The sequence below is a fragment of the Vombatus ursinus genome, unplaced genomic scaffold, assembly GCF_900497805.2.
Source record: "Vombatus ursinus unplaced genomic scaffold, bare-nosed wombat genome assembly UNPS02014841.1, whole genome shotgun sequence".
Lineage (NCBI taxonomy): Eukaryota > Metazoa > Chordata > Mammalia > Diprotodontia > Vombatidae > Vombatus > Vombatus ursinus.
In genome coordinates this window covers 32,131,258-32,157,641 of record NW_020954619.1, presented here as the reverse complement: position 1 = coordinate 32,157,641, position 26,384 = coordinate 32,131,258, and the positions used below count along the sequence as shown (strand labels likewise).

At 36.1% G+C, this 26,384-nt stretch overlaps 1 protein-coding gene across 5 annotated transcripts in view; it reads right to left on the bottom strand.

The window, feature by feature from the left end:
* ERICH1 (glutamate rich 1) overlaps positions 1-26,384 on the bottom strand; it is an 89,522-nt gene that overhangs the window by 39,730 nt on the left and 23,408 nt on the right. Inside the window, exons 1-4 of one of the 5 annotated variants that reach the window (XM_027840250.1) lie at positions 19,141-19,222; positions 7,339-7,569; positions 6,978-7,250; positions 5,821-5,955 (exon numbers count right to left, since the gene is read on the bottom strand). In XM_027840250.1, the coding sequence (XP_027696051.1) occupies positions 5,821-5,923 (103 nt within the window). In that variant the 5' untranslated portion in view covers positions 5,924-5,955; positions 6,978-7,250; positions 7,339-7,569; positions 19,141-19,222. The other 4 variants (XM_027840251.1, XM_027840252.1, XM_027840248.1 and 1 more) reach the window with 4 other exon arrangements.

Genomic DNA, 26,384 nt, shown 5'->3' with positions numbered 1-26,384 from the left:
AGATAGATAGATAGATAGATAGATAGATAGATAGATAGATAGATAGATAGATAGACAGATAGATAGATAGACAGACAGACAGATAGAAATCTTAAGGAAGCCTTATATCTTTTATAATTGCAAATATATAACACCATAATACTAATACTTGTTTTAATATCTATACCAAATATCCCTCAAAAGGGTACCAACTGAAAAGATAATTATAGAGAACTATAGAGTGAGTATGGCTGAAAAGGTAACTATTTTGGGAATATCCTCTATTCTCCAAAAGTTTCTGATCTTTCCCTTGAAAATGACATTTTCCCATCAGAATTATATTTTTAGAAGAGTATCTAACTTATGAAAAACTGCTGATGTTGTGTACAGATCCTATCAAATATGTACTTTTAAATGTTAGTTCCAATTTCAACTATATTCCTCAAACCACAAAGTTCTCTTTGTAAAATAAATTGTCATGATATCATTTGGGAGGAGACTCCATAGTGCCCAGAGTACACTGAAATTCATGCTAGTTTCTGTCTTATTTAAAATCCAGAAGATAACTACTATAGGGAAGCCAACTTCACAATGTGTGAGAAAAATACTTTTAATCAAAAAGCTTTTCAAAGTTCTTGATGTATCAAGTTATTTACTGATCAATCTCAATTTTAATACATCCTAGACTAGTTATATAAAAAATTCTCAATTTTAATTAATTTTATGTGGTTATTTAAATTTTGAGATGGAAAATTTTGGTAAAGAATGATTCATCTTGAATTTCTTGCTTTACCTTGGATTTTACAAAGAATACCGAGAGAAAACTTATTGTTTTAATTCTGAAACAAAACAGCTAGTTGTTGAAAATTTCTCCCATATACACATACAAAACTGTTATCATACTTTTGGGCATTCTTTTCTCCTTTCTTGTTGACCTGTTTCCCTATACAACAAGCCCTGGGGTTCATGGATTTATAACTCAATTCATGTCCAGTTATAAAATGCAGAATAAAATAAGTACATAAATATGCCCTGGAAAAGTAAAAATTATATATGATACAAGAGATATATAGATAAGGGGGAGAATAGAAAAGACAGAACAGGTCTCTAAATCTCAATCTACTATCTTCATCTTCGATCCTGATGTTAAATTGACTTATGTTCATTTTTTAAAAGGAACCAAATGATTCCACCTCCGATGTCTGCTTTCTGTGTGACCTTGAACAAGTCACTTGACCATACATAGGCTTCAATTCCCTCATCTGTAAACTGAGTAATATAATGTAATGTAAACTAGAATGCTGGTCCCTTCAATTTCAGATCTACAATATTAGTTCAATACTCCATGAATGATATAATTGAGTACAAGAACAAAACCTTCAAAACGTAAACCAGTTAAGAATTATTCTAATCCCAGTCTCTCACCAGTCACAAAACCCCTGAATACTTAGAAAAAGTATAAACAGTGATTCATTCATGGCAATTCATTCAATTAGTATTCATTAAATTCCTATCACATATAACACTCTGTTAGGGAATTGAAAAAAATGCAATGATATGTAAGGAATGGAACTGAACAAAATACACTTTGGCAATAATTTTAAATCAACATTTAGCATATCAAAAATTTTCTCTCAATAAGTCCTCTCCAATCTAGTCTCAAAAAATTTTCACAGTAAGAGAATATAACATATTATTCCAACTATAGACTTGTAATAAAACCAAAGAAAGATGGAATCCCAAGTACAAAACAAAATACGTTAATGTTTTTAACCCACTAATTTCCTTTCAATTCTTCTTTGTTTTCTTTAGGTCTTTTGCATGATCTCTTCATTTCTTAAACATGTTCAGTCCCTAGGACAAACTCCTTAATCTCCCCCGATAGATCTTTATCCAGATCACGTTTTCTAACTCTAGGAATCCCATAGGCTTCCATCCTGGGTCCTCTTTTGTGCCTCTTACTTCTTCACTTGGTGATTTCATCGGATCCCATATATTTAATTGCCATCTCTATAATAAAGATTCCAAAATCTACCTATCCTGTCCTAACCTCTCTGCTGATCTCCAATCTCACATTTACAACTGCCTTTTAGACATCTTGAACTGGATATCCAATAGACAAATTAACCTAACATGTCCAAAATAAAACTCATAATCTTTTCCCCAAAATCTTTCCTGTGACTTTCCTCCTATCCCTATTACTGTATTTATTTATTTTGTTTTTGTGTTAGGCAATGGAGTTCAGTGACTTGCCCGGGGTCACACAGCTAGTGAGTGTTTTGTGTCTGAGGCCAGATTTGAACTCAGGTCCTGCCAAGTCCAGGGCCAGTGTTCTATCTACTGCGTCACCTAGCTGCCCCATTATCCCTATTACTGTAGAGGGCGTCATCATCCCAATCTGCCATCCTTGAAACTTAGACAATATCCTTGACTTCTCACTATCTTTCAACTCCTATATCCAATCTGTTGCCAAAGTCTATCAATTTCACCTTTGCAACATCTTTTGCACAGTCTCTTCTCTTCTCTGACACCATCACCACTCTGGTGCAGGTCCTCTCATCTCACATTGGTATGTTGCGACAGTCTGCTGGCAGTTCTGTCTGCCTCAACTCTCTCCCCACTAAAATCCATTCTCCAAAAAGCCACTAAGGCGATTTTCCTAAAGCACAGGTCCAACCATATCACTCCCCCCCCGCCACAATAAACTCCAGTGGCTCCCTATTACCACTAGGATCAAATAAAAATGTCCTGTTTGGCATTCAAAGCCCATCATAACCTAGCCTGTTCCTCTTTTCCAGTGTTCTTAAATCTTACTCTTCACCATGTATTCTTTGATCCAATGACACTAACCTCCTTGCTGTTTCATGAGTAAGACATTCCATCTCTTGGCTCCAGGCATCTTCTCTACTGTCCCCCATTCCTGGAATGCTCTCCCTCCTCTTCAACTCTGCCTGCTGACTTCCCTGGATTCCTTTAAGTCTCAACTAACATTGTATCTTCTGAAACCTTTCCCAAACCCTCTTAATTCTAGGGCCTTTCTTCTCTTAATTATTTCCCATTTATCCTGTATATAGTTTGTTTGTACATAATTGTTTGCTTTTGGTCTTCTCCATTAGATTGTGAGCTCCTTGAGGGCAGGGCTATCTTTGGCTCTTTATGCATCCTCAGCATTTAGCACAGTGCAAGGCACATAGCAGGTGCTTAATAAATGTTATAAACAGTAGGCAGTTAGATGGTGCAGTGGATAGAGCACCGGCCCTGAAGTCAGGAGGACCTGAGTTCAAATCTGGCCTCAGACAGATGATACTCAGTAGCTGTGTGGCCCTGGGCAAGTCACTTAACCCCATCACCTCTCCAGATGAATAAATAAATAAATAAATAAATGTTATAAATAAATAGTTTTTTATATAAATACCATCTCCTGTCTTTTATATCTTGCATTATCAGTTGTCCACTATAAATGCAAATGGACCTTGTTAGGATCTGTCAAATAATGTCATATACTCACTTCACAACTTAAGCTGATGCCCAATGGAAGAGAAAATTAAAATATGAAAGTGTTACCATCTATAAATTTTTTTTTTTACTTCTTTCCCTTGAAAATATTTGGTGAGGATACATACCAAGATACATACAAAGGAACTATATATGACAAAGTGTTAGCGCTTGCTTGAGTAATTAATTCATTAAATCATAATCCTATTGCAAATATTTTCTTTGAAATTTGAACACAGTGTTTCAATATCATCAAACTCAATGGGAAAAATAGTCATTTGTTGGACTGAACTTCTTTTGCTACTCAATTGGTTATGTTAGTATTATGTAAACTGAGTTAGTCTCACCTTTTTAGGGAACAGAAGGACCTGAGAATATTCTACAATCAATGAATTGAGTATGTAACACCAAAAAACCTATAAAAGCAACAAATCAAAAAACCCTAATTAAACATGAAAATAAAAATCTTGAAAATTAATGACAAGATTAACAAAACTGAAAGAAAAAAATCCATTGAATTCGTTAAAAAAATAAAAAATCTATTGACTTACCTAAATTTTAAAAAGAAAAACCAAATTGCTCACATCAAAAATGAAAAAGAAGAATTCATAATAAATTAAGATGAAATAAAGGAATTATTTTGCCTGCTGATATGCTGACAAAACTGACGACTAAATGAAATGCAAAAAAAAATCAGATTAAAAGAATAACAAAGAGAAAATTCAAATGACCCAATCTCATAAAAGGAAAAAGAACAAATCATATATGAACTTTTGAAAGGTGAGGAAATGAAGTAACAGAGAAATTTACAAGTGAATTCTACCAAATTTTCAAAAAACAATTAATCTAATATTATATAAGCTGTTTCCAAAAAATAAGTGAAGGCACTCTTCCAAATTCTTTCTATGATATTAATATGATCTTGATGTCTAAGCAGGGAGACATAAAATGAAGAAAACAAAAGAACCATATGCAAAGAATCTATATAGCAACATACTAAAAAGATGATAAATATGACTAGTACCAGGAATGCAGAATTGGGTCAATATTAGGGAAACTATAAATAGCATAAACCATGCCAAAAATAGAAACAATAAAAATCACATATTTATATCAATAATGCTGAAAAAGATTTTTTTTAACAAAATTGAACTATTTATATTTTAAAAATTAAAAAGCATAGGAATAGGGGGCAGCTACGTGGTGCAGTGGATTGAGCTCTGGCCTTGGAGTCAGGAGGACCTCAGTTCAAATCCAGCCTCAGACACTTGACATTTACTAGTTGTGTGACTCTGTGCAAGTCACTTAACCCCAATTGCCTCACCAAAAAAAAAAAAAAAAAAAAAGCATAGGAATAAATAGATCTTTTCTCCAGTGTGAGCGTAAGAGTACAGAAACTTTGTTACAAAAGTTTCAGACTGAGCTAACAGATCAGCTCAAGCTCTTTTGAAGTTTTCCTTTGCCTTTTTTCCATTGAGTCTTTCTTTCAAAAAAAACTGCATGGGTTAGTGGAGATAGGAAGATTTTTATCACTTTCCATTTCTCCAGGAACTAGAAGTGGTTGTCTTGGGTAAAGAACATGGAAGTTGCATGCAGATCTGCTAAGCCTGAGAGAAGAGATCCCGATGAGAGTGGGTTTTCCCAGAACAAGAGATGGTGCAGCCAGCCAGAGTATCGGGGCACACCTGCAGAAGCACATTGAAACAGACATGCATGCCAACTTGGCTGAAGAGGGGAGTCCCAGACGTTATGGCCTGTTCTATGGATAACTCCAAGCAAAAGAATTCCCAATTTTTAAGGCATTGGCAACCACTCTTCTAGAAGATTTTCTCAATACTATGCTTCTTGAAAAAGTAAGAAGATAGGGGTAGCTAGGTGGCGCAGTGGATAGAGCACTGGCCCTGCAGTCAGGAGGACCTGAGTTCAAATACAGCCTCAGACCAAACACTTGACACTTACTAGCTGTGTACCCTGGGCAAGTCACTTAACCCCTATTGCCTAAACGAAAGAAAAAAAAAGAAAAAAAGGAAGAGGATTGCAAACAGGGTCCCTGTAGCTGAATATCCAAAGCCACATCTTGGAGATGTAATTTTCACAGCTAGTACTATAAGATAATGGAACTATGCCAAGGTATCAATTAAATATCATTGATTTATTAATTATTTTTCTCTTCCAAATAAGCTAGATTTACCTATTCTAAACATATTCTCTTGAAAACTGGCCAGTAGTTATAATTGTGGTATAAAGAAGGGTTTAACTTTTAATATTTTGTAAGACAGAAATAATTAATTAATTAACCTTTAAAAATGCATATGTTCTCAATGACCAACTCTTAAAACTCTTTACCTTCTGTGTCATCAGTGCTCCCAGATTTTTCTGATTTTCTGCTATCAGCGAATTCTGGAGAACATGGAGCATATCCATCAGGAGGTGGGCTTACTGTGTACATTTTTTTCCTGGGTTGGATCTTATTTTCATCATCTGTAAGAGAGAAAGATAATTATCTTTACTTTATATCATAAATTTAATTGGCTGCTTATTTTCATCTGACAGTCATTACAGGACAAAGTATATTATGTCAGCACTAGGGTTATTTTTATAATTAAAGTCACTGAAGGCACTGATTTAACAATTAACAAGTATTATAATTAAGGAATATCATGATCCAAACATTTTGCTGTAAGATCAAGTTACCTATTTATACATCCAGAAAAGCAGATTGATCAATAACTACTTAAATATGTATCTTGCCTAGGATATAAAGAAATTATAACAATATATGACATTCTCACATGCAATTCAACACTGAATTCCAGTGCATACCCACTTCAAAATTTTAGAAAATCAATGGCATATAAATACACATACAATACATACATATTTATACATATATGTCTTTATGTATATCTATCTATAGATCTATTACTGAGGCAATATTAGTAAGACATTTTCTATTCCTCCATTAAAGTAATGCTGTCAAACTTCACGGGGGTATAGGGTATGTTCAAGGAAAGACTAGCACCTCAGGAGTGAAGGCGGTAGAGCCCTTTTCAGAGCTGCTTTCCACCCTTGGTATCCACCTGGTCCACCTAACTCACCCGTGGCTCCAAGAAGCTGTGGTAGCATGCACAGTGGCCACACCCGGGTAAACCGTTTCATCAGACGGGCTAAACTAGGCGGAAGGTAACCATGGGGTCTCAAACTCATCAGTGAGTTAAGGGGGTGTCTACCCCAAGCATGTGAAGACTTCTCCTGGTGGAGAAGCCACGAAGGCAGCTAGAGCAAGCACTACAGAGTGCTTAGAGCTTGGTTAGACACAGAAGAGGCCAAAGACAGCCACTGCATCTTGAGCCATCACCAGTCATCTTGACTCTGTCCTGCCACTAGACTGTGATGACTCTGGCAGAGAGAGTGAGGTCGAAAACTCTGTGCAACTCTGCCACACTTAAACCCAATTTACACACAAACCAAAAGGAATCATCCATAACATTTTACCATCTTACCTATCTCAAAATCCTGAGGCAGCAGGCAAGTGACGAAGCAGCAGATCCATTGGGAGCTGTGGTCACAGTGCCGTACACATGTGGCTCAGGCCATGGAGTCATCTTTTCACTGGAAGCAGCAGTGGAATTTGGCAGCCCCCTGGGTGTCTGAGCAGCCTTTTAAGGATCACACTGCTCACTTACTGGTGTGAGGAAGGGGCTAGAAAAGGTGCCCTAAAAAGTGTCTGCTTACCCAACCCTGAACTGATTACTGTGGCAGGTGGGGATCCCATCCTGTGGTTGAAACGCAAAAAAATGTACAAAAAAATTCCACAAAGATGATTCCACCCACCATCAGTACATGGAATATGTGCACACTTACAGACAACACAAAATCCAGTAGACCTGAAAGATGAACAGCTCTTGTGAGAGAACTCAGCAGGCATCACATCCAAATAGCAGCACTGGGTGAAACAAGGCTGACAAATGAAGGTCAGCTTACTGAAGTTAGAGTTGAATACACATTTTTCTGGAGTGGCTGCAGTGAAGGGGAGTGCCATGAAACCGGTATAGGTTTTGCAATCAAAACTATCTTGTCAACAAGCTTGTATGCCTATCAAAAGGAGTGAATGACAGGCTCATGACAATGCAATTACCACTTGCAGGAAAACACCACAACACCATTATCAGTGCCAATGCTCCCACCATGACGAACCCTGATAAGGTCAAGGAAGAAGTTTATGAAGATCTGGAGACCCTTATTCATCAATGTGCCAAAGAGGACAAGCTTATAATTCTGGGTGACTTTAATGCTAGAGTAGGTTCAGACTACCAGTCATAGCAAGGAGTCCTTAGGAAGAATGGAGTTGGAAAGAGCAACAGCAACGGTTACTTACTACTGGAGACTTGTGTATCTCATGACCTTCTCATCACCAATACTGTTTGAGTGTACACGAAACACAATACAACTTTGGGGATGCACCCTCACAGCAAATACTGTCATTTAATATACTATGTAAGGAGAAAAGACAGACAGGATGTGAGAGTGACGAAGGCAATGTATGGTGCAGAGTGATAGACTGATCACAGACTTATCCTCTACAAGCTACATATTCACATTCAACAAAAGTGGTGACCCCAAGGCAAAATGACTACTAGAAGAATTGTCAACAGATTGGAGTACTTCTCTGCATAGGAACAGTTTGCTGCTAACTTGGAGGGAAAGTGAAGCCAACACACAGTTGGCAATAGTGCAGCAGAAAAGGAGTGGGCAGGTTTCAGAGACTGGGTGTACAGCACTGCATTTGCTCATCTGGGTCAGAACACTCACAAACATCAAGAGTGGTTTGACAAAAATGAGGGTGAAATTCCAAAGTTGCTAAATGAAAAATGAGAACTCCACAGGGTTTACCAGTTGGATAGTTCATCCATCTCTAAAAAGGCAGCATTTAATTCCATCAAAGGTAAAGTATGAGTGAAGTTAGACAGATGCAGGATTCTTGGCTCAGTAAGAAGGTAGATGAACTTCAGCTTTATGCTAATAGCAACAATCCAAAGCATTTTTATGACGTCCTGAAGGCTATTTATGGGCCAAAGACCTATGGTGTATCATAACTACTCAGTGCTGATAGAGCCACATTGTTTAGTGATAAGGACATGATCCTAGAGAGATGGGCTGAACACTTCTATAGTGTTCTCAACAGACCATCATCAATCAATGCTGAAGCCATTGATCATTTACCTTAGGTTGAAGTCAATCCCTTTCTAGTTGAAGTTCCAACTGAAGAAGAGGTTTTGAATGCCATTAGGCTCCTTTCACGTGGCAAAGCACGTGGTGTTGATTCTATTCCAGCTGAGATTTACAAGGTGAGGGAAGGGTCCACTGCTCATACAAAAGCTGATTGAAACTTTTGGGGTTATATGTCAAGAGAAGGTTATCCCCCAGGAGTTCAAGGACACCTCCATTGTCTATCTCCATAAAGGTATGGGAAATAGATTGTCCTGTGACAATCACGGGGGGGTCTCTCTCTTAGTCACTGCTGGCAAGATTCTTCCCAGAGTCCTCCTTGATAGACTGATCCTTCACCTGGAAGACAGTCATCTACCTGAGAGCCACTATGGCTTCAGAAAGGGCCAAAGAACATTCAAAATGGTGCTTGCTGCCTGATTCCAGGAGAAATGCCAGAAGCAGAACAGAGATCTGTACACAACATTTGTAAATCTGACCAAGACCTTTGATACTGTCAGTCTCTAGGACTTATGGAAAATTATGTCAAAATTTGGTTACCTAAAAAGTTCATCAATATTGTACATTAATTTCAAGACAGCTTGCATGCCTGGGTTATGGAGAGTGGATGATGCTCTCACCCTTTCCCAGTCACCAATGGAGTGAAACAAGGCTGTGTGCTTGCTCCCATGCTTTTTAGCATGATGTTTTTATCCATGTTGTCAAATGTCTTCAATGAGGAAGAACATGTATCAAAGTCAGCTACAAGGTCAGCTACTGCACTGATGGCAAATTCTTCAACTTGAAAAGGCTACAAGCCAAGATCAAAGTAGAGGGTGTGTTAGGTGCATGATTTTCTATTTGCAGATGATTGTGCACTCAGTGCAGCCTCTGAAGCTGAGATGTAACAAAGTATGGATCCATTCTCTGCTGCTTGTGCTAATTTTGGCCTAACAATTAATGCCAAGAAAATACAGGTACTCCATCAGCCAGCACCATACCATTCATATGTGGAACCATTGGTTACAGCAAATGGAGTTTTGAATACTGTGGATAAGTTCACTTACCTTGGCAGTATACTTCCCAGGGATGTATACATTGATAATGAGGTTGACACATGCATTGCCAGAGCTAGCTCAGTGTTTGGGAGGCTCTGAAGGAAAGTGTGGAAGACAAGAGTTATTGGACTGATTACCAGACTGAAGGTCTACAGAGGCACTGTGCTGACCTCATTGCTGTATGCCTGTGAAACCTGGACACAGTACACCAACACCATGCCAGGAAACTGAATCACTTCCATTTGAATTGTCTTAGGAAGATTCTGAAGATCACCTGGCAGGATAAGATACCAGACACTGAGACCCTTTCTCGAACTAAACTGCCAAGCATTCAAACTTACTGCAAAGGGCACAACTCTGATGGGCTGGCCAAGTTGTTTGAATGTCAAACATATGTTTGTCAAAAAGATTCTTATGGAGAACTCACACAGGGCAAAGCAACACCAGGACACTCTCAAGGTCTCTCTTAAGAACTTTGGAATTGATTGTGTGACATGGGAGACACTGGCACAGGACCATCCAGCACGGTGTGACCTCATTAGAGAAGGTGCTGTGCTCTATGAGCAAAGCAGAACTGAAGTAGCTCAAAAGAAATGGAAGATGTGCAAATTTAGAGAATGGACTATTTGTGCCTAACCTGTGGTACAGCTTTCTGAGCTCATATTGGTCTGATCAGCTACAGTTAGATACTCTGTAACTTGACTCCTAACACAGTGATGTCATTTTGGTCCTCTTCAAGAATGAAGGACAACAACCACTGTCATATTTCATGTATATGCAGCTCTGTGGTCATGAAAGAATATATATTTAGTATGTATATCTCACTGGTGGCTCCAGAAGCAGCAGCCACACCCCAGTAAAACTGTCTCAGCAGATGGGCTAACCCAGGTTGAGGGTAACTGACAAGCCTTAAACCCTTTGGTGAGTTAGAGGGATATCTACTCCAAGCATGTGAAGACTTCCCCTGTTGGAATAGGTATGTGGGGACAATTTGTTCCAATGGCCATGAAGGCAGCTGAAGCAGGTGCTATAAAGCACTTAGAGCTTGGTCAGACATCAAAGACACCAAGGTCAACTGCTGCATCCCAGCCCATAACTAGTCATCTTGACTCTTGTCTTGCCACTAGACTTCGATGATTCTGGAAGACAGTAAGGCTGACAACTCTGTAACTGCCTCACTTAAATCCAATTCATGCACAAGTCAAGACATCATCCATTCTCCAACATCATGATGTCATTGGTCCTCTTAGAAAAAAAAGATGAGCAACAATGTATTCAGAGCATAAGTTCTGACAAATTCTATTAAGCTGGGAAGTCTTTAGGTAAGGGTATGATGATTAAATGCATGTCCCCAACAGTTCTGTTTGGTTTCCACTCCAGAGAATATCATCTGCTTTCCAGGATAAACTGATCATCTGAAATCTCATAATCATGCTGCGTGACTCAGTTTTTGATATTCAATACTTTCAAATTATGAGTGGCATAGTTTTGCATTAAATATATTTCTGTGTTCTAATTCTTTATAAAATGGTGAACTATATATGACATACATGACAATTAGCTATTCTGGTTACCAAATGCTGTCACATATGCCTAAGAAATGATCCTTGAATTTAGGTTATTTGGTATTTTTATATTCCCTAGAAATGGACTTAAAATATTAATTAGCATTGCTTCACACAATAATTTTTTAAAAAATATTTCACTTTAATAACTACAAATAAACATAAAAATTCCTTTATGCAATGACTTGTAAGTTCTAAGGAGCTGAACTTTTCCTATAGTGCAAGAAAAATCTGCTTCCATGAAGCCACTCAGTCATACCTGCTTTTAGAAGGGAAAACCAAAACAGAATCAAAACATTTTTACAGGTACTTACGTGCAAGCATGTGTGCACACACATATGCACGCACACACACACACCACACCCCATTTAAATATCAAATAAGATTCAGGTAAGGATGTCCTTTTTTTTTTTTTTTTTTTTTTTGCCTTTTGGTGAGGCAGTCAGGGTTAAGTGACCTGCCCAGGGTCACACAGCTAGTAAGTATCATGTATCTGAGGTTGAATTTGACCTCAGGTCCTCCTGACTCCAAGGCCACAGCTCTATCTACTGCGCCACCTAGCTGCCCAAGGATATTCTTTAAAATTGACAGAAGTCCCCAGAGAAATCTGTGGAGAGTGGGGACAGCAACATATTAAATATGGTTGTTCAGTTTCTCCCTTTTGTACAGTAAAAGCTTCTCTCTGATACGTGTTAATCAATTTGTTTGTTCTTTAACTTTGCAAGGATTCTAGAATAGTGACTGGTGGGGAAGAAAGGTATTTTCTGTTACCTCAAACACAACATATCCAGGCCAGAACTCATCATTCCTCCCTCCTCCAAAATCCCCTATTCACAATTTTCCTGTTACTGTCAAAGGCACAGCCAATCTCCAAGTCACCCAGATTCACAACCCTAGTGTCATCCTATGCTGTTCATTCACACTCAACCCACATAACTCAACTGTTATCATCTTGTCAATTCTACCTTCACAACATCTCTACTACACAATCCCTTCTCTCCACTCACACAGCCCCTACCCTGGCAATGATGCAGGCCCTCACTGATTTGTAACTGGACTACTTCAATGGTCTGCCGGTTGGTCTCCCTGACTTATGTCTCTCCCTACTTCAATCCAACCTCCACTGAGTTAACAAAGAAGTTTTCATAAAGCACAGGTCCAACCATGTCATATAACTCCCCCAACATTCACTTCCACCACAAACTCTAATGGTTCCCAATTACCTCCAGAATCAAATATAAAATACTCTTTGACATTCAGAACCCTTTACAACCTGGCTCATTTCAATCTTTCAAGTCTTCTTATACTTTACAACCCCACATGTAAGGACACCCTCCTGACTTCATTCCTTTCCACTGGCTGTCTCCCTTTACTGAAATGACTTTCTTCCTCACTTCCTCCTGGCTTCCCTGACTTTCTTCAAGAAGACTGAGCTCAAATCTCACTTTGTGCAACAGGACTTTCCCATTGTGTAATCCTCTTCCTCCCCTCCCCCACAAATTCCTTCCATTAGAGATTATTTTCCTTTTATACTGTATTGTTCCAATTGAAATTAAAGTAACTGAGGCATAGAGCTCTGAGCACAATGAATTTATCAGTAAAGTTCAAATTCGCTAATAAATAGGGTCTCAGCCTCCTCAGCAAGTTAAGACCCTAAATGAGCTGACAGATCATTTTTATAGACAAAAGAAGGAACATCCAAAAAATAGAAGTCAGCATCATAAATGGCGAAAAAAATATACTTGGTCACAAAGTCTGAAGCATCACAGACATGGGGAACAATATGATTGGTTGGAAATGGGAAATGTGGAGCTAGGAACAGCTTTTTGCTAGTAAATTCTGATTGATTCAGTCCACCTGCAAGGCCAGTTAGTGGTATAGAGATAACAAACCAGACTTCCTTGAAGGATATCTAGTGGTACAGAGATAACAGACCAGACTTCCTCGAATTGAAGTGATTAACAGAAAAAGTGAACTTCTAAATTCAGCCCAGAGACAATAAAACATGATTTAAGTAGTTATACAAGATGTCAGTGGTTGGTACGGAAAGAAATCAATTACAAAATGGAATCAATTTAATTTTCTCAGTTTATAGCTTGTATGTACATAGTTATTTGCATGTTGTCTCTTGTAAAAGAATATGAACTCTCAAAAGGTGAGGACTGTTTTTTTTTTACACCCCCCCCCTTTTGGTATCCCCAGCATTTAGCACAGGGCCTAACGCACAGTAGGCAATTAATGAATAACTAACTGTTAGGTGACTGGCTCACTTTCTCTGCTCCCAGATTTACCTAGAGATCTTTGAGCCTTTGTATCTGGTTTAAGGGTCGGGGGGAGAATCTGACTCATCCCATGACTGCGCTTTATGGCCTTGCCTAGATTCTGGGAAATTATGCCCCACACAGGTGGTCAAGAGCTTATATAAGGAGCAAAGATGACAAAGTTTGTTTATGGCCTGAATTTTTAATTTGACTTCTCATCATATTAGGTTAGAGTCCAAACCTTAGAAGCATGCCTATAGGTACAATGAACGGATTATAGTTAACTCAGGGCCTTTTGTTTAGTACTTCATATACTGGAATGTCTTATATCTATAAGAAGTGTAGGCAAGTAATTTCCTAGAGCTAGAATGGGTCCTAAAACAAATATTTCCTCATTCAATCAATTATACTTTGGGGGCATTAAAAATATAACTATTTGTTAAAACACAGAAGTATAAACATTGCTTAATATTGACATTATCAATATGAAAATTAGATAAGTTAAAGGATTAAATTTTAAAATATAATTTTTTCTTCACTTATTCTTAAACAATTATAAATTACTACTTAACATAATCCTTACTAAAGGAAAATTAACATACCTTCAATTTTCTAATTGTCAAAAGCTTATTTCCAGGATGTAGATCTCATATACACATAGGGACTTCAGAGAAATTTAGTATCAAAAGCCCTTACAGATAGTTTCTCCCCTAACTCCACCTTTGATCTTTTTTATTAAAATGGGAAATGGTTTATTCATTCTGCTTTGGTTGTTAAAGAAGTTATTATAGGGTTTTCCTTTTCTTATCAACTCCAATGTCCTGTTGTGTTTCCTTTCTCCCTTGCCTGACAGTAAAGCGGAAGGAAAACAGAACAGGAACATAATACTACTGGTTGGAGTAAAAATCCTAAAATTTTCTGTTCCCACATCAATAGTTTTCATGGCCAGCTAACTAGCAAGGTTCATGAAATATTTAGCTTCACTTCCTATCAAATATTTAGGTGTTAGTCCTTTTACTAATTAATTTGTACTCACTGGTCCCTTAGGAACCATCACTCACAAGATCAAATACTTAGGGTTTCTGAGAAAGACAACTTTGCTTAAAGGGCTGGGATTTAGAAAATCAAGCTAAAAAGGGCATACATAACTTTTAAAGTTCCTAAGAGAACATGGCAATATTAAGAAGGCAACATAGCAAAATGGGTAACATGCTGAACCAGACAGAATCTGAAAGATCTGGGTTTGAGTTTCTCTTAAGACATTTATAATCTAAGTGACCAGACAAGTTATTTAACATCTCTTGTCTCATTTTCGTCATATGTAAAATAAGAATAATAATAGTAGCTACCTCATTGGGTAGAAAAGGAGTGTAACTAATGAGATAATGTACATAACATACCTTATCAACATTAAAGTGCTATATAAATATCTGAGTTAGCATCATCAAATCATCTTGTTATTCTTCTCAACTTAATTCAGTGGAGTTTAGATACAAATGTTCCTGAGACAAGTTACTATCCTTCTATTATTCTTTTATGTTTAATGTTCTACAGACTAGACTGCTGCACAGGTGGATGAAATTATCTCTTTCTGTAACTGAATAAATGTATTGGACATAATCAAATCTTTGACAGACTCATTGAAAGAATCTTTGAAACAGCTCTAGAAGCAGACAGGCTTCTACAGGGGACAATAGGAACATGTCTTGTTCCCACATGGCATCCATTTCTTCCACAAGGTCTTTATATTTCAAAAGCTTTTCATTCCATATACCATACAGATTATAAGTATTTGGCATGGTATCATCTATTAAAAATATTGTTTTTAAATTTTTACAAATCAATGTTATATCCAGGTGATTGAGGAAAAACTTTTTCTTTGCTATAATTTTCTAGTTCCATTACAATTTATCTGTTAAAAACTTTCATGGATATTTCAAAGTCTACATTTGTAGTATGGAGATTTTCACTTGTTATTTTAAGAAGGAGAGTAAAGCTATTATTATTATTATTATTATATAATTGTTATTGATAAATGAATACAGTGATATTTATAGAACAGAAAATATCTAAATAGTTTCTTAATATTTTCCTTATTAGAAAAAATTCAAGAACAGGTAATCATTATCATAAATTCTTTCTTTTTTTGTCCAAAACCTAGAAGAAGGCCCTCTCTTTCTAAATACATATACATAGATATATATGAATATGTGAGTATATATACATTATATATAAATACAATATATAATAAACAAAATATAAACATACAAATATGTATAATACTAATAGATAAGTAATAAACTGGTTGATTCTTTCAATTAAACCTTTAATTAATAATCATTTAATTCAAATAAGAGATCCTAATTTTGGGGCAGCTAGTTGACAGAGTATATAGAGTGCAGGCTTGGAGTCAAGATGATTCCTCTTTCTAAGTTCAAATCTGGCCTCAGACATTTATTGACTCTGTGACCCTGGGTAAGTCACTTAACCCTGTTAGCCTCAGTCTCCTCATCTGTAGAATGAGTTGGAGGAGGAAATGGCAAACTGCTCTATTATCTTTGCCAAGAAACTCCAAATGGGTCACAAAGGATCAGATACAACTGAAATGACTGAACAACAACAAATTCTTATTTATTCTTCATTTTCCACCCAGCTATATTCCTCTGGACACCACCATCATGACCTAGGAACCTCTTTATCCTGGAAGATCACTTCAGCCCTGGAACTTATACCTCATCAGTACCATCTGCCCCTGGGAATGCTCCCATTGATTGGAGGTACCTACTGGGTACCTTCCCTCTTTTCTTCCCCCCTTTTCAGCTTTCTTTTGTGTATTATCTTCCCCATTACAATCGAAACTCCTTGAAGATAAAAACTGAATACCTTTTGCCTTTCTTTGTATCAAATGCCTGGCACATAGTAGGTGCGTAATAAATGTTTATTGACTAGATTGAGATACTTCCCATAGTAAAAAACACATTGCCACTTATTTATATATCCATATTGTTCATTTTAGTTACTTAGTTTGCCTAATTCCAAATTATTACCAGATTAAGGACTATATACTTTATCCTGTAAATAATATGGAATCATTCACGGTAAAAAATCTACTTAATCAAGATTTATATTTGCCAGTAAAATAACATAAATAGATTATCATGGGGATAATTGGAAAGTGCTTGTTAAAATAATCAGTATTAGATAATCAATGACAGACATATAAATCTGAAGTTGACACTATAGTACTTAGCTAGGGAAGGGGCAGAGGGAGGAAAGGGAGAGAAAGAGAGAGAGATTGATCAAAGAGACAGAGACAGAGAGAGACAGAGACATGCAGGGGAGGGCAAGTTGACAAAATTCTATCTTTTTTTTTCTTTTTTCTTTTCCTGATGCTTTCTAACTTTGTTTTTTTTTTAAAGAACTAACACTAGGTTCTTACATTCTTTATTATTGTGTTTTTCTAGATAGGTTTTTATTGAAATCTTTGTTTTTACAAGGTCTACATTTCCTCCTCTATCTTTCCTCCTCCTCTCTCAGAGAATCATCTCTTAGAACAAAGAAATTTTAAAAAGAGGAATTGAAAAACAAAACAATCAACATACTGAAAAGAATCTAATGGTGTATGTGATGTCTCACATCTGTGGACCCTTACTTCTTGATAGAAGGTGGTATCTTGAGAGCGAGGTATCTTCTTCTATCTCTTCTTTGAGGCCAAATTTCATCTTTTTTTTAAACATAGTAAATCTTGGATTCTCTGTATTCATCACATTCATAATTTCTTATAGCACAATAATATTTAGTTAATTCACGTGCCATGATTTGTTCAACCATTGTCCAATCAATGGGGTTTACTTTGTTTACAATTCTTTGCCACTGAAAAAGGTGTTGCTATAATAAATATGACTTTCTTCTTACCAATCCAATCCCTCCTTGAGGGATATCTCTGGGAAGTAATTCCTTGAGTGGATTCTCTGGGTCAATGGATATGGACATTTTAGTTACTTTGTTTGCCTAATTCCAAATTATTTTCCAAAATGGTTGTGCCAATTCACATTTCTACCAACAGTATAATAGTGTGCCAAGCTTCCCACAACACCTTAAACACTGACTATTCCTATCTTTTGTCATCTTTGGAAATTTCCTGGTTGTGACATGAAAAAACAGGGCTGTTTTGATCTTTATTTCTGTTATTGTTAGTGATTTAGACCATTCTCTCACATCATTGTCAATAATTTGCAATGTTTTTTGAGTACTATTTGTTCCCATCCTTTTATATGAATCTATCAGGGAATGGCTTCAAGTCTTATATATTTGCTAGTTGTCTACATGTATCTTACATACCAAACCTTTATCTCAGAAATCTGATGTAAAGACTTTTTCTCATTTGAGCATTTCCTTTCTTATCCTTGTTGCATTGATTTTGTTTGTGAAGAAGCCTTTCAGTTTCACGTAATGAAAATTATGTGTTATTTTTGTCTGTGGTTTTGAAATGTATATGATCTGCTTCTCTTCTAACTTTTTGTGGTATGATTTTTAGTATGAAGGTCGCATATCTATTGCAAACTTATTGCATAATATGGCATAAAGTGTTGTTCCAAGCCTACTTTCTGCCAGACTGCTTTCAAGTTTTTGAGTTTACACTGGGTTATCGATTCTGATTCTCCCTTGTCTAGTCTATTCCAGTGTATTTTCTTGTGGTTCATCTTTGTACTTCTCTGGGATTCAATTCCTTACTCATATAGAATGAGTGGGCTGGATTAAATCACCTCTTCCAGCTCTAAATCTATGTTGCTATCATCTTATAACTGCTCTTAAGGACTAGGATGCATATCACTTAGTTTGAGAAGACAATGCCTGACCTCAAGAAGCTTAAATTCTAACGAGGGAGGAGAAACATAAAAAGGGAACACATGAAATAGGTGAAAAGTAGAAGATGGGGGTAGGATATCTCTGTACAAGATAGTTGTACTGATGGACTAACTCAAGGGGCTTTGATCTATACATTTTAGTCTAGAGAATAGAAATTCTTTATCACCTTGGTTTTTTTTCCTACTTTTTTTTCCTGTTATACTAAACTCTTTTAGGAAGCTCCATAGAATTCTATAGTTTGATGTCATATGTAAATAGGAATGAAGACTTAAAGAAATTCAACATCTATAGTAATCCCTTTCTCATTGAAATTCTCCATATAAACTATTGCATATGCATTTAAATGACCAAAGAAATCTCATAGTAGATTTCAAATGAAAATTAAAAGATCAAAAAACAAAACAAAACCCCACACCAGAAATAATATATCATTTTCACATGTAAACCTCCTAGAGCAAACTTGAAGTGACTGATCATACCTGGAAAAACAATTTAGATTTTATTGATCTAAATTTTTACATATTCAGACCTTAAAATACCTCACCACCTAAAAGTTATTTTCTTAAACAGTCAATCACTTCAGTTAAGAAAATATGCATAAATTAAGTACAAATCAGGAAAGATTAAATAGATGGCTGTTAATAATTAAGTAGTAAAAGGAAAAAAATATCTGAAGATAAAACTACTGTCTGCATATAACATTACCTGCTGAAGGCTGGACTTTACTTGGTTCGAGTTCTGGTTTTGAAGGACAAGTCTCTGTTGTAGACTGAAGTTGTTGATTTGGAACAGAAGGATAGAGTCTCTTTAGCACTTTTTCAATGAACACTGGAAAGGATAATCAATTTTAAAAATTAAATAGTTTTGTCCAGATCATATATTCTTTTAAAAATAATTCATATTCTAAAGAATTAATTGCAGGTGAAATGTTTTCATATTTTCCACATGTAGGTTTCTTCTTTTTATCCTAATATTTAACCAACTTCTCTCCCTTAATGTTCCTGTTTCTTAATGATTCTTTTAGCTGAAATGTAGCCCAGCTAATTATTAACTTAGAAATTTTTGAATTTATGGATTTGGTATGATTTAGTGCTAACTAAATGCCACTTCTGGAAAGCATATCTGAGCACAAGCTCATGAAGACAACAAGATTTCAAGATTATGTCAAAGACCAATGCTTCTTCTAGCTCTCATGACTTCAAAGACAAATTTGCATACACACTTTTACTCAGAGGGCAGGAGAAAATAAAAAGCCAGGATGATAAGGGCAGTACACATAGTTCACAACAATATTAGCCAATTTGCCCTCAGACATCTTCCTAAAGTAATATAAACTAATTTAATAAAACTATAATTAAGGAAGAATCCTAGTTTAGGTAAAATAGTCTTAACAAATATGTTGAGATTTTTAAAAACTGTTTTAGTTCACTTTCTCAACTGGATAGGAGAAAACACTGTCAAAAATGAACAGATCTTTAAGACTTTTTGCAAGACGACATTAAAGAATTAAGAGCAGTCCTGTCCCAGACAAACTTAAAATCTAGTTAGAAAGATAGGATATACACACAAACATTGTAAACCCACTTCAAAAGCAACATCAGAATAAATGGTTACATGGCAATTGTACTAACTGGAACTTGATAGTGCTTTTATTAAATACGCAAACACAATTCAATTCAATAAACATTTATTAAACACCTGTTATGTGCCAGGCACTGTTTAAGCACTGGGGATACAGATAAGCAAAAGAAAGTCTATGCCCTATTTGTCCAGAATCTCTGTAGAAGAGTGAGGGTATTCAGGTATTTCATGTCGGAGATGGCAGTCTCTGATAAAGCAATATCTCAGTGAAACCATAATCCAACATCTTTGTCATTTGGTAGGTCCTTTGGAGACATGGATGGTAATTCGATTAATTAGAATTCTTCAATGCTATTTTTCTTTACAATGTTGCTGATCTTGAATAAATTGTTCTGCTGGTTCTCTCATAATTTCTAATGGTGAAATAATATTCATATACACCAATCTGTTCAGCTCTGAACAATTGTGAAAAATGCAGTCTATAGCAACACTGTATTAAAAGCTCATATGAAGATGTTTCTCCATGAAAGTAGAATTAAGATTCAAAATTAGAACTTATACTAACAGCTTTACAGAACCAAGTTAGATACTGTCCCCCCATATCCCCAGGAGAAAGTGACAGAATACATGTACATAAATGCAATTTTCAAACTACAGCTTAGCATTTCATAACAAATTTTGATTAGGCCTACCCATTTTTATTAATCAAAAGGCTTCCCTCCCCTCAGACACCACTACTACCATTAGTACACTATATTAGTAAGCTATTATGTTTATGGAAGTTTCAATGTTAAGTGAATTTATTATATCCTATTTCTTTGAAAATTCAGCTTATTTGTAATACACATATTCTATTTAACCAAACCTTGATTAACCAAATCAACCTATTCTCTAACAATGGAGAACAGATCAAACTAAATAAACAAGTACAGTTAAAACTAAATGCACTTAAAGTCCAAGGGGACATATAATAAAGAAAAAAGGGCATGTTGTATTTTAAAAGATTTTTTTTGTTTGTTTGTTTGGGGGATGGAAAGATGACACAAAAGGAAAAGGACTGAGAAATTTCTTAAACAGGCAAGTTGAAGAGGCATGATGTTTCTTATTATGTTTTCCCCAAGAGTACTGAATGTCTTCTTCAGTCTTCTGCCTCTCTCCTTTTTTCTCTTTAGGTACTAGTATAGGATATTCCCTTCAGGATTCCTTATATTTTAGTCAAGGATTTGGAGAACATATGCTAAAACACAACTATTTTGGTTAAATCAATGATGAACCTTTGCAGGAAGCTTGGTGCTGGCCTTCAAGGAGTTTACTCATTTGAAAGTTCCTTATTCCAATGAAATCACAAATCCAGTTCCCTATCCTTAAACAATAGTGCATCAACATAGTCATTAAATATTTTATGTAAATACCACTGCCCTATACTGTTAAACTCAGTATTAAAGATATTTTTTATGTCAGCAATCATTTTTTAAAACCATAAACTTTTCAATATAGAAAATTTGAAGACCAAGGAAGTACTTTTTTTCAGATTAAAAAAAAAGGCTTGTGATTGCAGAAAGTTCCACATACTTTTTTAAAGGAGACCTTTTTTCTTAGAAAGTTATCAACTTAAAATGAGATGCAATTCCATCAGGACACATCCTAACAATAAATATGTTGAATACCTCAATAACTAAAAGGCTATATGAAACATATGAATCTATATGAAACATCAATTCAAAAGTTTTCCATAATGACTATAAACTTGTTGACAGTTTCATATAAAGATTTTCCCACAAGTCTGGTCAAGATCTATTTATGATTTTTGAACCACGTTGACACATGCCAATTAAATAATTTATCCAGAAGGTCCTATTTATTCTGCAAATCTTTTTGGAATTTTTGATTACTAAACATCAATATTTTAAAATACCTATCAACATAGTCATGTTAATAATATAATAGCTTAATAATTGTATTTTATTTTTGAGATATTGGATAGTCCTTCAGAAGAGCTAAAATGCAAATCCTTGGATCCTATAATCTAAAAATATGGAATTGTCTCTATATTTATATTATATTCTATTATGCCATTATGTACTACAAAAAGGCAAAGAAATCATATTTAAACAGTAAATCAAATTGTTGCTATTATACTGCACAACTCATAATACCCTAAAAATAGGGTGAGACCATAAAAAGGTAAGAAGATTCTCACAAGAATCTACCTGGTATATATGAATAATATTTAAAAACAAGAATTAGTTTTTGATTAGTAGGCAAATTTAATTTAAACAAATCAGTTTAAATCATGACTTAAATCACTTATTCCGAGAAAATTTTTTCCTACAGATCACATTCTTCACAGCTAAGAGATCGATGTTTTTCATATGTGGAAAGTACAGACTATGGAAGTTTTAAAGTAGAAATTTAATTTGATGCATTTCTTGATTAATTCATGGCTATATTTATGCACATATTTGTGAAATCACTTGGAAATGAACCCTTTTAAAATCAAGAGGTTAATTATGGAAATTTCTGAGACCCCATATTAAGAAAATAACCATTCAAACCAGCAAAGACTTAAATAGCTTACTTTACCTAAAACAATTTCATATATCCTATATATTTTCTCAAACAATATATAAAGTGATTTCAAACGTACACATACATATACATGTACCAGTTTGGGGAAGAAGTATTTTTGAATTTTTAAGTTATTCAAATGAATTCGAAACATGTTTTTATGAACCAAAATTAGCCTATTTCATCAGGTCCAAAAGAGAAATAAATTAGATTAATTACCATTAGTACCCATAATAGCTATTAGTGACTAGCCTTCTGACACCCGCAAACATCTGGAACAGTTCCGAAACCAGAATTAAATCATAACAAATTTTTGGCAGGAAGGAGCAGGCCCTGAGAAGCAAACAACAAAAACAGCTAAACATCAATGACCTCAACATTACAACTGCTGCGTTGTGTGCATAGTTAGTTCACTGACCAGAGAGAAAGAATAATCGAAATAACTGACCTTTATATGTCTCTTTAAATTTTAAAGTCCATTACAATCATTATCTTACTTAAGTTTCAGAACAACCCTTTGACGTAGGTACTACAAGTATTATTATACCCATTTTACACATGTGAAAACTGGGCCCCAGTTTTCACAGTCTACCAGCTGCTGTGAGGTAAAATTTGAACTCAGGTCTTCCGGACTCCATTACACTATGGAGCAATTCATAGAAAGAACCCAGCTGGCTTCCATGCCTTTGAAAAGCCAGTTATTTGTGTGAAACACAGGGAAATCAACAGGAGAAAAGACATGACAAAAAATAAAGTGAAAATCAGTGGGAAGAAGACAGGAGTGATTACTCATCTTTATATCATCAGACCTATTAGTATATTGGACATTCATAATAAATATTTGTTGAGTGAATAAATGAAGCAGTGGCAATAGCAGATATTAAGAGGCAAGCAACAGATGCTCTAATAGCAAAGAAGGAAATCAACAACAGAAAGGGAAGACAAAATAACTCTGCAGTTTGGGGAAGCAAGCAACTAATTATACGTCAATAGTTCCTAAAAGCATAGCCATAACAGGTACCTATATTCATGCGATTGGGTACAAATTGTCACCTATACCTCAGAATCCCTTGAAGGCATACAGCATCTCTACATGTATGGGGAAAAAAGGCAGAGGACCCATGTCATATACTAGCTACTTCTGCTTTTATAGTCAGTCAATAAGCATTTATGAAGAGCCTACTGCGTGCCAGATGCAGTGCTAAGCACTAGGGATACAAAGATAGACAAACAACAGTTCCAGCTTTTGAGCTCACAGTCTAATGGGTAAGACAACATGCAAACAACCATGTACAAACAAGCTATATACAGGATAAATAGGAAATAATAAATGGAAGGTGCTAGAATTAAGGGAGATCAGGACAGGCTTCCTAAAAAAGGTGGAATTTTATCTAGTATTTAAAGGAAGCCTGGGATACCACAAGGTGGGATAAGAAGAGAAAGCATTCTGGATATGAGGGAAATCCAATGAAAATGCCCAAAATTAAGAGATGGTGTGTCTTGTTCAAGGTCAGTGTCATTGGAATGAAAAATGTGTGTGTGTGTGTGTGTGGGAAGGGGTGAGACAAGGGAAGTGTAAGGTCTAAGACTGGAAAGGTATGTGAGGGTGGTAGGTTATGAAGCACTTTGAATGTGAGAGTACATTGTGTTTGATCCTGGGGGTTACAGAGAGCCATTGGAATTTATTGAGTAGGGGCTAGGAAGGGGGAAGGAGTGACATGGTTAGACTTGAGCTTTAGAAAAATCACTTTGGTGGCTGTGTAGACTGGAGTAGGGAGAGAGATTTGTGGCAGATAGACTCACCAGAAGGCTATTGCAATAGTCCAGATGTGAGGTAAAGAGGGTTTGCATGATAATGGTGGTAATGTCAGAGACAAGAAAGGGCCGTTGCAAAGGTGAAATTGACAGGCCTTGGCAACAGGATAGATATGGGGGTAGGAGTGAGAAAGAGTAAGGAGTTGAAGATGTCACCTAGGTTGCAAGCCTGGGGGACTGGAAGCATGGTGGTGCCCTTAACAGTAATAGGGAAGTTAAGAAAGGGAGAAGTTTTTTTGTTTTTTTTTTTTGGGAGGGAAAAGAGAGAAGTTCAGTTTTTTGCATGTTGAGTTTAAGATGTCTAGTAGGAAACTGGAGATGTGAAACTGGATGTCAGAAGACAGGTTAAGGTTGAATAAGTAGATTTGAAAATCATCAGCATTGAAATGATAATTGAATCCATGGCAGCTGATGAGATCACCAAGTGAAATTGTATAGAGAGAAAAGGACCCAGGATAGAAGCCTGTAGGACACCTAGGATTAATGAGTGTGACCTGGATAAAGATTCGGCAAATGAATAAATACTGATTGAGCAGCAGTCAGATAAGTAGGAGGAGAACCAGGAGAGAGTAGTGTCACAAAAACCTAGAGAGAAAAGAGTATCAGCAATAAGAGGGTGACTGACAGTGTCAAGAGCTGCAGAGAATCAAGGAGGATGAGGCAGATAAATACTGCACAGTATAATATGATAATTTGTAATATAATATTCATAAGGAATGATTCTCAGTTTCTAATAAAAGGTTGCATTATATTTATTATATTCTGCTTAAAGAAGCAATGGAAACTTAAAGAGTCTATTTTGGAAAAGTTTGTCTCTGACAATAGTTAAAAGTAATGTTCTGGTACTTTTAGGATTAAACCTACAGCTACTTGGATAAACCTACGCTTATAAGGCCCAATTAATTCCCTGAAGATGTCAGTTAGCTGAGATTTTGCTCAAGCTACACTAAAAAAAAAAAAAAGAAAAAGAAAAGAACTTTCTTACTTTCCCCATACACATTTCCCATGTAGGTTCTTAATTTAAAACAAATTAGTCCAAAGGAATCGTTTGCCATTATTATAAAAGCATATGCACCTTCAAGAGAGGCAACTAGGGCATAGTGGAAAGCAAATGGTTCTAGAGTCAAAGGACTTGAGTTCAAATCCTGCTGATCCTTATTAGCCATGAGACATGATGCAAGTCATGTAACCTTTTTGGAAGTCAGTTTAAGCATCTAGTAAAAACGAAGAGACTAGACTTGATGGCCTCTGATGTCGCTTCAATTTCCATATCTACGATCCTAGGATGAATTTATACATTTTATAACTCCCAGTGCTTAAATGACCTCCAACTGGTTCATTGCTGTGACATATTTTTTTTCTTTTGGTGAGGCAATTGGGGTTAAGTGACTTGCCCAGGGTCACACAGCTAGTAAGTGTTAAGTTTCTGAGGCTGGATTTGAATTCAGGTCCTCCTGACTCCAAGGCCAGAGCTCTATTCATTGCACCACCTAGCTGCCCCTGCTATGACATTTTAAAAATGTAACTGGAAAACATATTCAGCTTTCCCCTGGAAATGTTTAATAATTGGTATTATGGAAAAGGCATTATTGGATATTCAAGTCCATGGATATTTAGATGGATATTTGGTCGATGCTTAAATTTAGATCCAATATCCATGCATATTTGTTGTTATTCAGTTGTTTCATTCTTGCTTGAATCTTTGTAACTCCATTTGGGATTTTCTTGGCAAAGATACTAGAAAAAATTACCCTTATCCAGGCCATTTTATAGATGAGGAAGCTGAGGCAAACAGGGTTAAGTGATTTGCCCAGGGTCACACAGCTAGTGAGTGTCAAAGGGTGAATTTGAACTCAGGTCTTCCTGATTCTAGGCCAGGTGCTCTATCTACTACACCACCTAGCTACCCATTGATATTTAGTCCATGCCTAAATTACTGGATATCTTAACCTGACCTGCTAATAGTTCAGGCCTAAATTGGGTAT